A 14,468-nucleotide genomic window follows, 5' to 3' on the forward strand; every position below is an offset into this window, starting at 1 on the left:
ACCTCGCCGTACCCCGTGCGCCGGCGATCACGTGGCCCGCGCCGTGCACGCCTGCGCGGCGGCGTCACTTCCGGCCGGCCCACTGGCAGCGGCGGCGGCGGCGGCGGCGGCGAGGAGGGCGAGGTGAGGAGGGCGCGGCGCGGGTGGCGCGGCGGGGCGGGGCGCTGCGGGCTCCGCGGGACCTTGACCGCTCCGCCCCGCCCCGCCCTGGTGTCGCTGAGTCGCCCGGCCGGCGCGGGGGAGAGACGCGGCCGGTGTCGCCGCGGGGTGCGGACGTGGCAGCAGCCCGGAGGAGCCTCTGATGCCGGGCCTCCCGCGGGGAGACGACGCCCGCAGTCCCGGGGCAGCCTCCCCGAGGGCTCCTCCCGCTTCTGGGCCGCGCAGGCCCGGCCCCCCAACCCGCGCCCGTGTCTTTGCTCGTTACCTGCCCTGCCCACATCGCTTTTGTGCAGATGCAGTGGTTCTGCGCAAGTCCAGGGCCTGTCCGCTCTTAGTCCGCAAGGTGGACTGGATGGATGGTGGCCGGAAGTCCCGTGCCCCTGTTGACAAAAGCAGTCCTGGTTCTGGGGTGATCGCCACTCTGGATGCCACCTTTCAGGCAGCGGATAAGCTCAGGCAAAGGTCTCCAGTGAGTTAGGATCAGTTGTGAACACCTGGCTGGGGAGTGTCTAGGGCAGAGAGGGACGCACGCGTACACACACCACACACACACACACACACACACACACACACACACACACACACACACACACACGACGGGAGGGCAGCAGGAGCCAAGTCCTCCAGAATGAGGGGCCTGGGAATATTGTGGTTGGCTAGTCCAGGGAAAGAAGAGGCTACACCTGACATTCTAGGTCATCATCCGGAAGCAGACCCAACCTGTCACAGCACAGCGTCCCTTGCTCGTTTGGTTAGTCATTAAGTAAAGGCCTCATAATCTGTAAAGGGTAAAAGACATGGAAGGACGAACCAGAAAATTTGAAGCAGGGAGTGATGGCACCTGTCTGTAAGCCCAGAACTTGGTGAGGTAGAGTCAGGAGGATCAGAAGTTTAAGACCAGCCGGGGCGATATGAGACCTCTTTTTTTCTAAAAGGGATCGGGAGTGGAAGAAAACAAAATTCGGATAGCAGAAATTCCAAAAGAACAATAATGACCAGTCTTTGCACCCTTGGTTCTGGTGGGGGACCATCCCTGTTGTTGCTTTCTTGGGCAGCAAAGTATGACTGCCACCTAGCATCATGCCACTGGCATATCGAATGCTTTTAGAAAAGTTGAAGTGGGTTTTAGATCCCCCCTGCAGCCTGTCCTGTCTCCCCATGTTGCCATCTAGGAAGTCCCTGAAGGCCTTGGGTCTCTTAGAAGCTAATGGTTCTGCATAGTATAAACCCATTCAATAAGAACTCCCCGTGGGATAGAGGACTGTGAGCAGACGCACATGGGTGTTGCTGGGAAGCGGGTATTTCGGAGCGGAGCGGAGAGGAACCTGATGTAGCATGCAGACAGGAATTGAGGCAAGCTCAGGGAAAATCAGCATCCAGCACCCCGGCCAGCTGCTGCAGCTGTGAAGGCTTTGGGTTGGGTGGGGGCTGGGAGAGCACCTCTGCTAGGTGACAGCTGCTTCATCCTCTGAAATTGGATCGCCAGGTGTCTTCCTGGCTAGCTGTGACAACAGCACAGACAGTATATACGGTTCCAAGCCCAGGGCCTGCCTTATAGGCCTCCCTTGGCAAGGGTCTGCTGTGGCGTTCTCAGCCCCTGGATCTCCACCTTGTTTGCGCATGAGCTGACACCAGATCTTCTGTCTCGCCCAGCGGTCGGTAGCACCCTTTAGTTACTGGTTCCCACTGGGGTGGTGTAGTCATGTCCAATACCATGCTGGCTGAAGATCCGGGTTTCAGGTGGCTATGCATTCGTTGAAGCAGGAGGACCTGGTAAACTGTCCGTGGTGACCACTTCACTTTCAGTGGGGAATCCAAAGCCCTTGTCTTGAGGCCCCGGAGAGGGGATGGAGGACCTCTGTCCAGGGTACTTGTGGCCTCAGGGGACCGGACAGGTGATTAGGGAGTAGGACTTTTGACTTTTAAAAGGCGGCTATGGAGAAACTGGAGGGAGAAAGAAAGACTTGGTCCGACCTTAGGTGGGACCGTGTTCATTCACGGAGAGTGCTTGTACCCAGCTGTGCAGATGGCCAAAATGCCTGCAAAGGAAGATGGGATGTGGCCCCTTATAGAGGCAGACTGTACTTCCATGGTTGCAAGGGAAGTTGGGAGGTGTAGTCTTTCAGCAGGAAGCAAGTTTACACCTGACTGCTCTGGGGGCTGTGGTATAGTGACACATGAGAAACATACAGACCAAAAGCCATACAACAGTGCACAGCCCAAGTGGACCAAGAGCCGTACCACAGTGCACAGCCCAAGTGGACCAAGAACCGTACGACAGCGCGCAGCCCAAGTGGACCAAGAACCGTACGACAGTGCACAGCCCAAGTGGACCAAGAGCCGTACCACAGTGCACAGCCCAAGTGGACCGAGAGCTGTACCACAGTGCACAGCCCAAGTGGACCGAGAGCTGTACCACAGTGCACAGCCCAAGTGGACCGAGAGCCGTACCACAGTGCACAGCCCAAGTGGACTGAGAGCCGTACAACAGTGCACAGCCCGAGTGGACCGAGAGCAATACCACAGTGCATAGCCCAAGTGAACCAAGAGCCGAACCACAGTGCACAGCCCAGGTGGACCAAGAACTGTACGACAGTGCACAGCCCAAGTGGTTCTCCTGGGCAGGGCTGAGAAGTGTCAGGAAGCTGTGCTGCCACTTAAGTCTACAGGGGAGCCAGGGGAATCTGGGGCAGCAGGGACGGGTGTGCAGGTCAGAGGAGGGCAGGGCCACAGTAGGGATGTGCCACTGAGGGTCATCACATCTGAGATACCTTCATTGTTAGTTGTGTCTTATTTTATGAGTTCACCCCAAAAACAAAACAAAACAACAAAAAACAAAAAAGCAGCAACAACAACAAAAACGTATGTTTTCACACACAGTGGAGCATGGTGGTGGCACAGGCTCATAGCCTAGCTACCCTAGCTACTCAGGAGGCCGATGCAGGAGGATTGCAGCTCCATGGCCTGCGTAGTTAATAGTAAGTTCAAAGACAGCCTAGGTAAATTAGATCCTTCTCAGAAGTAAAGAAGAAAGAGATTACACCTAAGGTAGCACAGTTGCCTAGAATTCATGAGGCCCCAGATTTATAAGGAAAAAAAGGCTGCTAGACTTTGATGTTTGAAATTATTGGGACGACAACTTTTTGTTTGTTTGTTTTGTTTTTTTGTTTTTGTTTTTCAAGACAGGGTTTCTCTGTAGCTTTGGAGCCTGTCCTGGAACTAGCTCTTGTATGTAGTGGGGAGGCGAGCAGGCCTGCTTTTCATCCCTCCCGGATCCCACATGGCTAGCTTTACACCCACAATAACAACACGCAAACTGTATTCATTTAAACACTGCCTGGCCCATTAGTTCCAGCCTCTTATTGTCTAATTCTCACATCTTGATTAACCCAGTTTTAGTAATCTGTGTAGTACCATGAGGAGTGGCTTACCGGGAAGATTCTAGCCTGCATCCATCTCAGAGAGGAGAGTCATGGCGACTGCTTGAGGCATGACGATTGCCCGAGCCATCTGCCTCACTCCCTTCTTCCTGTTCTGTCTACTCTACCCACCTAAATCTTGTCCTATCAAAAAGCCAAGGCAGTTTCTTTATTAACCAATGAGAGTCCTCCATCACTTGTAGACCAGGCTGGCCTCGAACTCACAGAGATCTGCCTGCCTCTGCCTCCCAAGCGCTGTGATTAAAGGTGTGTGGTACTGCCGCCCTGCGACAACCACTTTCAAAGATAAAGAGAAAAGGGGTTATGGGTTGTGCCAGGCATAGTGGTAGTTTATGCCTGCAGTTCCAGCCCTGGGGGCTGAAGACAGGAGAACCAGGAGTCATGGCTGGCTTTGACTACATGGTGATTTTGAGGCCAGCCTGGGCTTCCTGCCTTTAAACACAAACAGCAAAAAGACCCAAAAGGTACTGTGGAGTTGACGGAATGAGGGACATGGCTGGGGCATTGACACACTTGTGACAGAAGAAAAGCCGGGCTAGGAAATATTGGGCATGGAGCTCAGGGTGGCCTTGCCCAACTTCTGCCCCTGCTGCCATCCTAGTGGGAGCACCAGGGTGTAGGGGCCTGGATACTGCATGATTCTTGTGCAGTAGGGTTCTTTCCCTGGCTGCTCACTCACAATGGATACCCTTTGTTATACCACCACCCCATTTACCTGGCTGATGAGCAGTAGCCTGTGATCTCAGAGACTCTGCAGTGTGCTAAAGTTTGTAGACATCCATGTGCTTCTGCAGACTCTGCCATTATTAGTCCATTGTCCCCACTTTGGTGCTGGATCCCGACACATTCAGCCTTTTTAGAGACCCTGCTCACTTGGTATCATGTTACTTCATTCCTCGCCAGGAAACATGCTCAGGTTTCTCTGCTTCATCAAACAAAGAGCCTGCTGCCAGCAAGGCTGGAGCACCCAGGAATTGGAGGATGTGACCACCAGAGCCCGAGGCTGCATGGGTAGGAGAGGCAGCAGAGAGTGGTGGCCTGGGGCACTATCAAGCAGTGATGACAGAAAAAGGATGCTTGGTCCCTGGAACTAAGGCCAGGTTAGCCCCAGCACTGCCCTGCTGTGTCCTGGCTGTAACTGGAGCTCCCCACCTCCTCTTACTGCCCCCGTCACCCCTCAGGGCTTTCCTTGTGCTTGATGTCCTGGGCTGGCAGCTTTGGGAAAGACTAAGGCAGTAGAGCAGGGAGCCAGGTTCAGGGAGAGGACAGGTTTGAGAGCTCTTACGGGAGTTGATGTGATGCTGTCGAGGTGTCCACCCATCTGAAGAGTTAATGACGGCTCACTGACCATGGAAGAGCCTTTGGGAAAGCCTGGCGTGGCATGCTTGGTACTGTCTTGGTCTCCTTCCTCTTCAGCATTTGGGGTTGCCCCATCTGGACCAAGGCCAGGCTTAGGACTAACCTTGTATGGCTGGTTTTCTCGTCTTGGACTGTGTGTCCTCAGCTGGTTAATTATGAGATTCTGACCCTAAACATAGATACCCTACCCACTCGGCAGCAAAAATCCTCTGGCCTATAAAGAGGTTGCACCCCAGGTTCCGGTCACTGGGTCGGGCCAGGCCTGGCTGCTCCCTCCAGTGATGCCTTCCTCTTGGTCTGCTTTGGTTTTGGTTCTCTAGTGTTCCTGGGGTCACTGATCAGATGTCTCTGGGCTCAGGAAAGCTGGTTTTCTCATGGTGCAGTTCCCACGGATAGAGGGGGGCTGAGTCTTAGGCTTTGCAGAAGATGTACTGAGTCCTAATAGCCCTCAGGGGCAGAGCTGGGGTCTGCAGACTGAAGACAGGAGTGGGCGGGAGATGGGGCTGAGCGCATGCCTCAGTGGCTGAGTTAAGCAGTGTGTGGCCTGTTGTGCCCTTTGTGTCCTGACTGACACTGACCCCCATAGCTGTTCAGGATTGCTTGGCGCCACTGGCAACTCAAGCCTAAGGGTCCCCATGGACTCAGGGCCACAGAGGTGGCTCCTGTTTCTGCTGGAAGGGTGACATCTCCCGTTCTTTGGGTTTCTCTTTCATAGGCCGCAGGATTCAGCAGCCAAGCACCAGGACCAGACACCCAGCGATGACCAGGTAGGTGTTAAGTTTGTGTGTGGGAGTCGGGACCCCACCTGTCCCACTGATCCCTTCTCACACCTGGCGCCTCCCCCAGCTCTCCTGTCTCCAGGGTCGTCTACAACGGCAAGAGGAACAGCAGTCCCCGCTCCCCCACCAACAGCAGCGAGATCTTCACGCCAGCACACGAGGAGAATGTGCGCTTCATTTATGAAGGTTGGTGCACCGGTGCCTGTGCCCTGCTTCTGCTGCCCGCGTGGGTCTTCCCGCTGGTCTGGTCCTAGACAGCAGACCTGCAGTGAGGACTGCACCATACTTCAGGGGCCACAAACTAAGACTGGCAATCCAAGAAAGGGCGTGGGCGGTGGGTGGAACCAGAAGAGGTGGTGTCTCTGAGTCGGTCCTCAGGCCTAGACGTTTCCTTGGGAGAGTAAGTAGCTGTGAACAGTGTGGTGTGGTTGAAATTGGAACCAAACGCACTGGGAGGTGGGACTGGCGGGACCCTCTAAGGCATGCGTTTGTCCCGTAGCTGGAGGAGGCCATGGCACAGGAGAGACGGGCGGGAGAAACTGATGCAGAGGGCTCTGCAGGACACCCTCAGCTGACAGGGAAACTGGTGGAGGCAGGATGGGTACTGCTGCAGGGGACAGGCCTGCTTGGCCCAGCATTGGGCAGACGCTCTGCACACGTGCTGTGGGCTGAGTACTGCAGGGCCCTGACCACTGTCCTGTCGCAGCCTGGCAGGGTGTTGAACGAGACCTGCGCAGCCAGCTGTCTGGTGGAGAGCGGGGCCTAGTGGAGGAGTATGTGGAGAAGGTTCCCAACCCCAGCCTGAAGAGTGAGTGGGGGGACCTGGGGAGCCACACTGCTTCCTTCCCAAGGCACCTCGGTTGGTGCCATGGAGACCGGGTCGGGGTTCTGTTCTGAGCACCAACCAGACTGTCCCCTGACAGCCTTCAAGCCCATTGACCTGAGTGACCTGAAGCGCCGGAACACGCAGGATGCCAAGAAGTCCTAGAGTGCCTGGCGCCCTCCCCTGGCCTCCGGAAGATCAGGGTGCACTTGATGTTGGTTTCCTCTGCTCCTGGGGGAGGGGGGAAGAGTGCTCTAGTGGTCTGTAGTCCCCAGATCCAGCAGGATTGGTGACCAAAGCCCTTCCTTTCCTCTCCAGGGTCTCAAGTTGCCCCTATCACTGGGGGAACAGGGGTCTGGCTATGTCAGCCCTTGTCCCTTTCCCCTGCCAGCTGCATCTTGGGTAGCACCTGGTCCTGCCTACCCAGCCCTCTCTGCTGTTACCTGCCATGCCTCGCGCCTCTCCTTCCTGGCCACCTAAGGTCAGAAAGGAAAAAAGGGACCTCTCTTCGGCTGTTGGGACCTCGAATGACCAGAAATCAGGACTGTGCAATCCCACCTGCATCCAGTGTGGCTCTCTCCGTGGAGCCTGGACGTTTGGGGAGCCCCCCTCATCCCCACTGTCCATCTTGCCCCTCTCTTCTCTTGCCTCAGTTTCAGAGTGGAATCAGCTCTGAACCGAGGACAGTGCTGGCTCCTGAAGGGGCCTCTGGCGACCAGACCTGGTCTCCTGGTACCTGTAGCCCTGTGGCCACAGCAGTGCCCTTGAGCAGGGGCACTGAGGCTGACCTTGAAGGAGTGGTGCTGCCAGGCCTGTCCTGGCTTTCTGGGGTGTACTGGGAGGATCACCAAGGCCCCCTTTTTTGTGCCCTCTTGAATCCAGGTGTCTTTGTTGGAGACTGAGGGTCTGTGAATAAAGGCTGGTGGCACTGGGTGTGGCTTCTCAACAGTCTGTCAGGCCCTGTGAGCCCCTGCCGCTGCCCCCCCCCCCCCCCCCCCCCCAGTCTGTTAAGTGGTAAAACCAGCTCCTCACGTTGTCCAGGCTGCCCTTCTGTGGAGCCCTGAGCATAGTTAGCAGGCTTCGCTTCCTCTTGGGCCACCTTGAGCTGCTTGCTTAGTCTATGGGCTGTGAGGAGCATGAGCTCCTCCGCTGTCCCAGGGCAGCTGCTGGGCCAAGGAGAGGCCTGACTGCGTTTGACCTTCAGTCGTGGAACCGGCCCTGGAATGCTCCTGGTCCTGAGAAGATGCCAAAGCAAAATTTATTTCAGGATCATGCTTTCCCAGAAGAGTATTCCGGGGCTCAAGTGGCCCCCAGAGACATCTCCTGGATGTGGGTTGGGCAAGACAAGTCTCCTCAGGGAGGTGCAGGCAATACAGGGCAGTGATAAGTAGCTGTTGGAGGTGCCAAGCCGTCCCCCATGACTTGGCATTGTTAGTTCTCTGGGGCCTGTGAGTCTGTTTGCAGAGGCTCAGTGTCCTAGGCTGTGGGTTACCCAATCTGCCTCCCATTGTCAGGACTGGAAGGCATCAAGCAAAGTCCTAACCTGTGAACATCCTGCCTCCTAGTGGTGTTGATTCAAGTCCAGGTGCACTAGAGCCCTTCAGAGTCGCCCCGCTTTTCCTGCAGGGCAACTGGGCTGGTGCCACACACATGACCTTCAGCTGAGCCTCATATCCCAGCCTCTTAGTGCTTGGTTCTCCTGTGGTTTCCCGGGCTAAGTACCTGTCTCCACTGTCAGTCACCATGGATTCTCTTGATGAGGTTATCCCAGTATAGAGAGCTCCGTGCCAGACAGCTCTTAGACAAACCTCAATGCCCCTGAAATGTATCAGAGCCTTATAATTGGGCTCCTAACAACTGGATCAGTTCTGTATTGGCCTGTGGGTCCTCCTGCCTTCTTCCCCGGTGACCCCAGCCCCCTAGGCCTATGTGGTTTGCCTCTCCGTTCCCCAAGAGTCCCTGCCTTTTACTCAGTGCTAGCGGGAGTCCATTGTAAACCCTGGGAGGGCTTTCGAGGGACTTCCCAGTACCTGTGCCCTCTGCATGGGGCCTCTCAGGTCAGACGGTGAGCAGGGGTGGGGAAATAGGATTTGGTAGATGGGGTACCTGTTTGGAGGACTCAGGGAGGTTTGCTATTGTTACGTGGCCCCCAACCTGCAACAGGCCCATCTTCCTAACCTGCTGAGGGCTGCCACAGGGTCCCCACCTCCTACCTCCCATCCACCCTGATACGGGCTTTGCGTCCTTCTGCCTGCGGAGAGAGGAGTCAGGATCTGGGTATGGATGCCTGCAGCGGGTCTCCCATCCACCCTGGTGCAGGCCCATCCTGAAGCTACTCTGTCTCCACTGTATTTCAATGATACTTGTAACCCTTAGCCATCCTGAGGGCTACCAGGCTTAGTGGGCTGTAGAGTGAGCGAGAGGATGCCAGCGCCCTCGTGGATGAGTGTGCCCCTCCACCTGTGCTGTTTACAGATGTCCATACATCACAGTTTGCTTTCAGCCAGTGGTGACAAAATTACACATAAAACTAACATGGAGGTTTTTGCTTTTTAGAGATGGGCCTGGCTGGCCTGGAACTCTCACAGAGTTAATTAAAGGTGTGTGCCACCACAGCCAGTCATCCTTGGGTTTCCATTTATTGATTTTCCACTTCCTACTGCACCCCTAATATAAAGCCTGGGCCGTTGATGTCCAGTGTCTTCTCTATAGTTTTTTTTTAATTGTGTTTATTATAAGATTAAAAAGAAAAGCCAGGTGGTGGTGGCGCAAGCCTTCAATCCCAGCACTCGGGAGGCAGAGGAAGGTGGATCTCTGTGAGTTCAAGGCCAGCCTGTTCTATAGAGCGAGTTCCAGGACAGGCTCCAAATACTACAGAGAAACCCTGTCTTGAAAAACAAAACAACCCCCCCTTAAAAAAAGATTTGTTTATTTATTATGTATACAACATTCCTTCCATGTATGCTTACATGCCAGAAGAGGGCACCAGATCTCATTATAGATGGTTATGAGCCACCATCTGGTTGCTGGGAATTGAACTCAGGACCTCTGAAAGAGCAGTCAGTTCTCTTAACCTCTGAGCCATCTCTCCAGACCCCAGACTCCCCCTTTTTTTAGACAGTAAAGTAAGAGGTACAAACTGTCTTTATTATGGGGATGCAAAGGAAATGGGGTTCAGAGGGAAACAGACTCACGAAATAACAGACCAGCTGCAACCCGCTGTCCTGCCGCTCTGCCCTGGGGAGAGGCGACCAACCACAGACCTCCCAAGAAAGCTTCTCTCAGCTTATCAGTCCACACATAGCACCTCAGGCCACGCCCTAAGGGCCGGTACCCCAAAAGCTGTTGGCTGAATAAATTCTCACAACAAAACAATCTCACTATGTAGCTCCGGCTATTCTGGAATTCCTATGTCACCATGTAGACCATCTGGCCTCAGAGTCATGAAGATCCATCTATACTAAACCCGGCTGTGTGTGTGTGTGTGTGTGTGTGTGTGTGTGTGAAAGAGAGAGAGAGAGAGAGAGAGAGAGAGAGAGAGAGAGACTGTAGAGACTCAGGGTACCCGCTGGATGCCTTGGAGCGGTAACTACAGTCAATTGTGAGCTGCTTGATATAAGTTCTGGGATCTGAATTCCAGTCCTCTGCAAGAACAGTAAGTGCTCTTAACCACAAAGCCATCTCTCCAACCCCAACAGTGGTTTTGCTTCTGTCTTTGTCTTCTTGAGACAGGATCTCAAGGTGGCCTCACCCTTGCTATGTAGCTGAGGTAACCTTGAATTTCCAGTCCTTCTTCCATCCAGCTTTGTAAATGCAGAGGTTGTAGGCATGTGTCCCTGCATCTAGTTTATGCTGAGGATCAGATCATGCTAGGCAGGTACTCTCTACAACTGAGTCACCACCCCAGCCCTCCTAGATGGCTCTGTTTTCGCTACAGTTTTGGCTACATCAAGATTGAATGGTTACATCCTGATGTTTCTGTTTGTATTCAAAAGCCAAACAAAGGGTAAATTGTTTTTTTGTATTTTCCCCCTTGGAATTGCTAATTGCCTTCTTTTGCCATCTGCCTCATTTTCTTTCTCTTTTTACTTTTTTTGTGTGTTTATATGTGTATGCATGTATGTGCACGTTCGTGTATGAGCAAGCGCATATATATGTGCAGGAGTAGAAGCTTGGGAAATGCCTAGAAGGCCGCCTGCCTCCTTTGAGATAGGTCTTTTATTGGCTGGAAGCACTGTCAGTTAGGCTAGGATGCCTGGCTGGTTTCCCAGCACTGGGATTCCACTTACCCAGCATGCATTCTGCCTTACTTGTGGAATTAACCACAGATTCACACACTTATACCCTCCGCCCTTTGGGGGCTTTGTTGTTTATGTGTTTGAGACAGGGTCTTTCTACATAGCCCTTGCTGTCCTAGAACTCACCATGCAGACCAAGCTTGCCTCAAAATCACAGAGGTCTGCCTGCCTCTGCCCTTCTAAATGCTGGGATTAAAGGTGTGCACCGTGGCCCACAGCCAGCACCTGTTGAAGGGAAGCCACATGTTTGCTTTCTGGCCACCCAGCAGCTCAGACACAAAATAATCACACAGAAATATATGATTTAAAACACTGCCTGGGGGCTGGAGAGATGGCTCAGAGGTTAAGAGCATTGCCTGCTCTTCCAAAGGTCCTGAGTTCAATTCCCAGCAACCACATGGTGGCTCACAACCATCTGTAATGGGGGACTGGTGCCCTCTTCTGGCCTGCAGGCATACACGCAGACAGAATATTGTATACATAATAAATAAATAAATAAATAAATAAATAAATAAATTTATAACAAAAAAAACACTGCCTGGCCCATTAGCTCTAGCTTCTTATTGGCTAACTCTTACATCTTAATTTAACCTATTTCTAGTAATCTGTGTATGGCCACGTGGCTGTAGCTTACAGAGTAAAGTTCCCAGCATCTGTCTCCGGCGGGGCTACATGACTTCTCTCTGACTCCACCTTCTTTCTCTGAACATTCAGTTTAGTCTTCCACACCTAACTAAGTTCTACCCTATCAGGCCAAGGCAGTTTCTTTATTAACCAATGGTATTAACAACATACAGAGGGGAATCCCACATTACCTCCCTTTTTAATGAAAAGGAAGGTTTTAACTTTAACAGTAAAATTACATATAACAAAACAGTTATCAAGCAAGAATTACAGTTACAATATTTATATCTAGTTTATATTTTATCATATCTAAGGAAAACTATAACTATCAATTCTTCAAAGCCATCAAAGAGTCCGGAAGGATATAATATTACCTAAGTAAACAGAAAGTGCATTGTGAGCAACTTCCAAAACTCTAGAAATGACACAGACATCTCGCTGCCTGAACTGTTCTTCTCTACTCTTGGGGCATCCATCTTCAGCCTACAGGCCCATAGTATCCAGCAGACATTTCTATGAAGCAGGAAATTTCAAAGACAGTTCAGTCACTTTCTTCTGTGTCCCACAGAATGCCGTGCAGACTCTTTTATGAAACAGGAACCCCAAAGGATCGTCTCACCTTAGGCAAGCTCTGCTGTCATTTCTCTGGGGGTTCTGTATGTTCAGTTAGTTCATCAAGCAGTCCCGGCAAGAACAGTTTCTTGCCCAAATGGCTAACAAACTCCATAAGGAGCTTCTTCAATGCCCATCATCCTTTTGAAGCAATTGGTGCTGCCAGGAGAGGTGTGTCTCACTGTCATGAAAAGTCCTAAATTCTTAAAACATTTTAAATGCTATAATCTGTAGTCTTTGAAAGGTTTGAAGAATCCCTATCCATCTGAAATACATCACTTTACGTCTAGAAAATCTAACATGACTACAAGCTTGACTATTATAGATGATTATTTTTAACCTATATTTCTTAATTATACTTTAAATTTTTAAATGAACTGCACAAACACAATACTTTACTCAAGAGCAGAAATATACATATACACAGTATAACAAAATTGACCTTAAATTTTTATCAGTAAACCAAGATCCATGCCAATGCAAATCTCTATAGTATATCCCCTTTTAAATGTAAGCAAACATTTATAAACAATATTTGGGGGCTGGAGCGATAGCTCAGTGGTTAAGAGCGCTGCTTGCTCTTCCAGAGGTCCTGGTCTCAATTCCCAGCAACCACATGGTGGCCCACAACCATCTGTAGTGAGATTTGGCGCCCTCTCCTGATCAGCAGGCATACATGTAGACAGAACACTGCATACATAATATTTAAAAAAACAATATTTGGGAATATGGACATAGTTCTCTTCAAACTACTTCCTGCTGTTTGTTGGGCAAGGTATTTTTCTTTTTTCTTTCTTGTTTTTTTTTTTTTTTTTTGGTTTTTCAAGACAGGGTTTCCCTGTAGTTTCTAGAGCCTGTCCTGGATCTAGCTCTTGTAGACCAGGCTGGCCTCGAACTCAGAGATCTGCCTGCCTCTGCCTCCCAAGTGCTGGGATTAAAGGCGTGCGCCACCACCGCCCAGCAGTATTTTTCTTTTTGAGGGTGTTCATTGGCAACTTTTCAGGGGGTCTTGGTGAATCCAACCACATCAATCTGGAATTAATCCACAGGTTCTCATCCTCTGTGAAAACAAAAGAAGAACCTCTTTTCCAAAGCAATATATCCTTAGACGCAAATTCTGAAGTCAAGATACCTTTATAATATACATTCTGGTTTAGCTTAGCAGCCCATACAGTGAAATGTCTCTCTGTACTTAGCTCCTTCACAGTCAAAAAATTCAAAGAAAACACAATTATATACATAATCCAGACTCTCTGTGAATTTTCCATCTTTACGTGGCTTATTTTTCTTTAATCCTTTTAATCAATGACTGTCTTACTCTGTCTCTTTAAAGATTTTACCTTTTTTAAAAAATACCTTTTACTTATTTTTATAACTGTCTATATTCTTTTTCTTCTCTCTCCCAAGCCTATGTACATTTATCCAACACTGTGACCCATTTAGTGGTCTTTTCCATCTGAATTTGTCTTTATTGTATATTTAAAATTATTTTCTGACCAGAAGTGCATCTTAAAACGCTAAGCCCTTTTTTATGAACTTAAGTGACGCCACTGGCAGGTGAAAATGTGGCACTGCCTGCTTGCCCTGCCCAGCTCAGCATGTCGGGGCTGTTTGCTGCCTCTGAGAGCCATGCACAGTGCCCCATCTCAAGGCACACAGCGGGTCTGTGTTGCCATTAAGCAAGTTGTAGCAGTCTATTCACAGACCTCATTTAAACGCTCCACAGCTGGACCTCCAGAAAGAGTCAGAGCCGTTTGTGCTGGCAAACCAGGAAGCCACCACTTTTAAAACCGTGTGACTTTTGTTTCTGCTACCGCTGAATCAGTAAGACCTCCCTTAAAGGAGCTGCAGCACGCCGCCAGCAAGGAGAGCCCATATGGCAAAAAATGCAGCCAAACTTTGTTTTTTAGTGTCTAGAATTCCTTTCCAAGCCCCCTCAGGTTTTATGTGGATTTAGTCTACCACGTTGGCGCACCAATTGTTGAAGGGAGGCCACTTGTTTGTTTCCTGGCCTCCCAGCAACTCAGACCTGAAATAATCACACAGAAACTATGAATAAAGCTTGCCTGAAGATCAGAGTGTAAATCAGCCCCAATGGTCAGCCTTACAGACCAGGCAGTAGTGACACACATCATTAATACCAGTAACCACATAGTTTGCCATAGACACTGGGCGGTAGTGGTGCACGTCTTTAATCCCAGACCAAGAGAGGAATATAAGATGGGAGAAGACAGCTCTCTGTTGCAAGGAGGCTGCTTGTTTGTTTCCCGGTCACCCGGCAGCTCAGACCCGAAATAGCCACACAGAAACTATATTAATTAAATTACTGCTTGGCCCACTAGCTCTAGCTTCTTATTGGCTAACTCTTACATCT

General features: G+C 51.0%; 1 protein-coding gene across 3 annotated transcripts; it reads left to right on the forward strand.

The window, feature by feature from the left end:
* Positions 1-78: 78 nt before the first annotated feature.
* Mcrip1 (MAPK regulated corepressor interacting protein 1) lies at positions 79-7,493 on the forward strand. 3 transcript variants are annotated; one of them, XM_038326684.1, is made up of 6 exons: positions 79-123; positions 5,674-5,725; positions 5,805-5,923; positions 6,444-6,545; positions 6,661-6,774; positions 6,879-7,493. In XM_038326684.1, the coding sequence occupies exons 2-5, from the start codon at positions 5,718-5,720 to the stop codon at positions 6,723-6,725; spliced, it is 294 nt and encodes a 97-aa protein (XP_038182612.1). In that variant the 5' UTR covers positions 79-123; positions 5,674-5,717; the 3' UTR covers positions 6,726-6,774; positions 6,879-7,493. The 3 variants fall into 3 exon arrangements, with proteins under 3 accessions (XP_038182612.1, XP_038182611.1, XP_038182610.1); XM_038326683.1 differs by lacking the exon at positions 79-123 and adding an exon at positions 3,887-4,610 and having other exon boundaries at positions 6,661-6,763; XM_038326682.1 differs by lacking the exon at positions 79-123 and adding an exon at positions 3,892-4,610.
* The last annotated feature ends 6,975 nt before the right edge of the window (positions 7,494-14,468 follow it).

The sequence above is a fragment of the Arvicola amphibius genome, chromosome 4 (assembly GCF_903992535.2).
Source record: "Arvicola amphibius chromosome 4, mArvAmp1.2, whole genome shotgun sequence".
NCBI lineage: Eukaryota > Metazoa > Chordata > Mammalia > Rodentia > Cricetidae > Arvicola > Arvicola amphibius.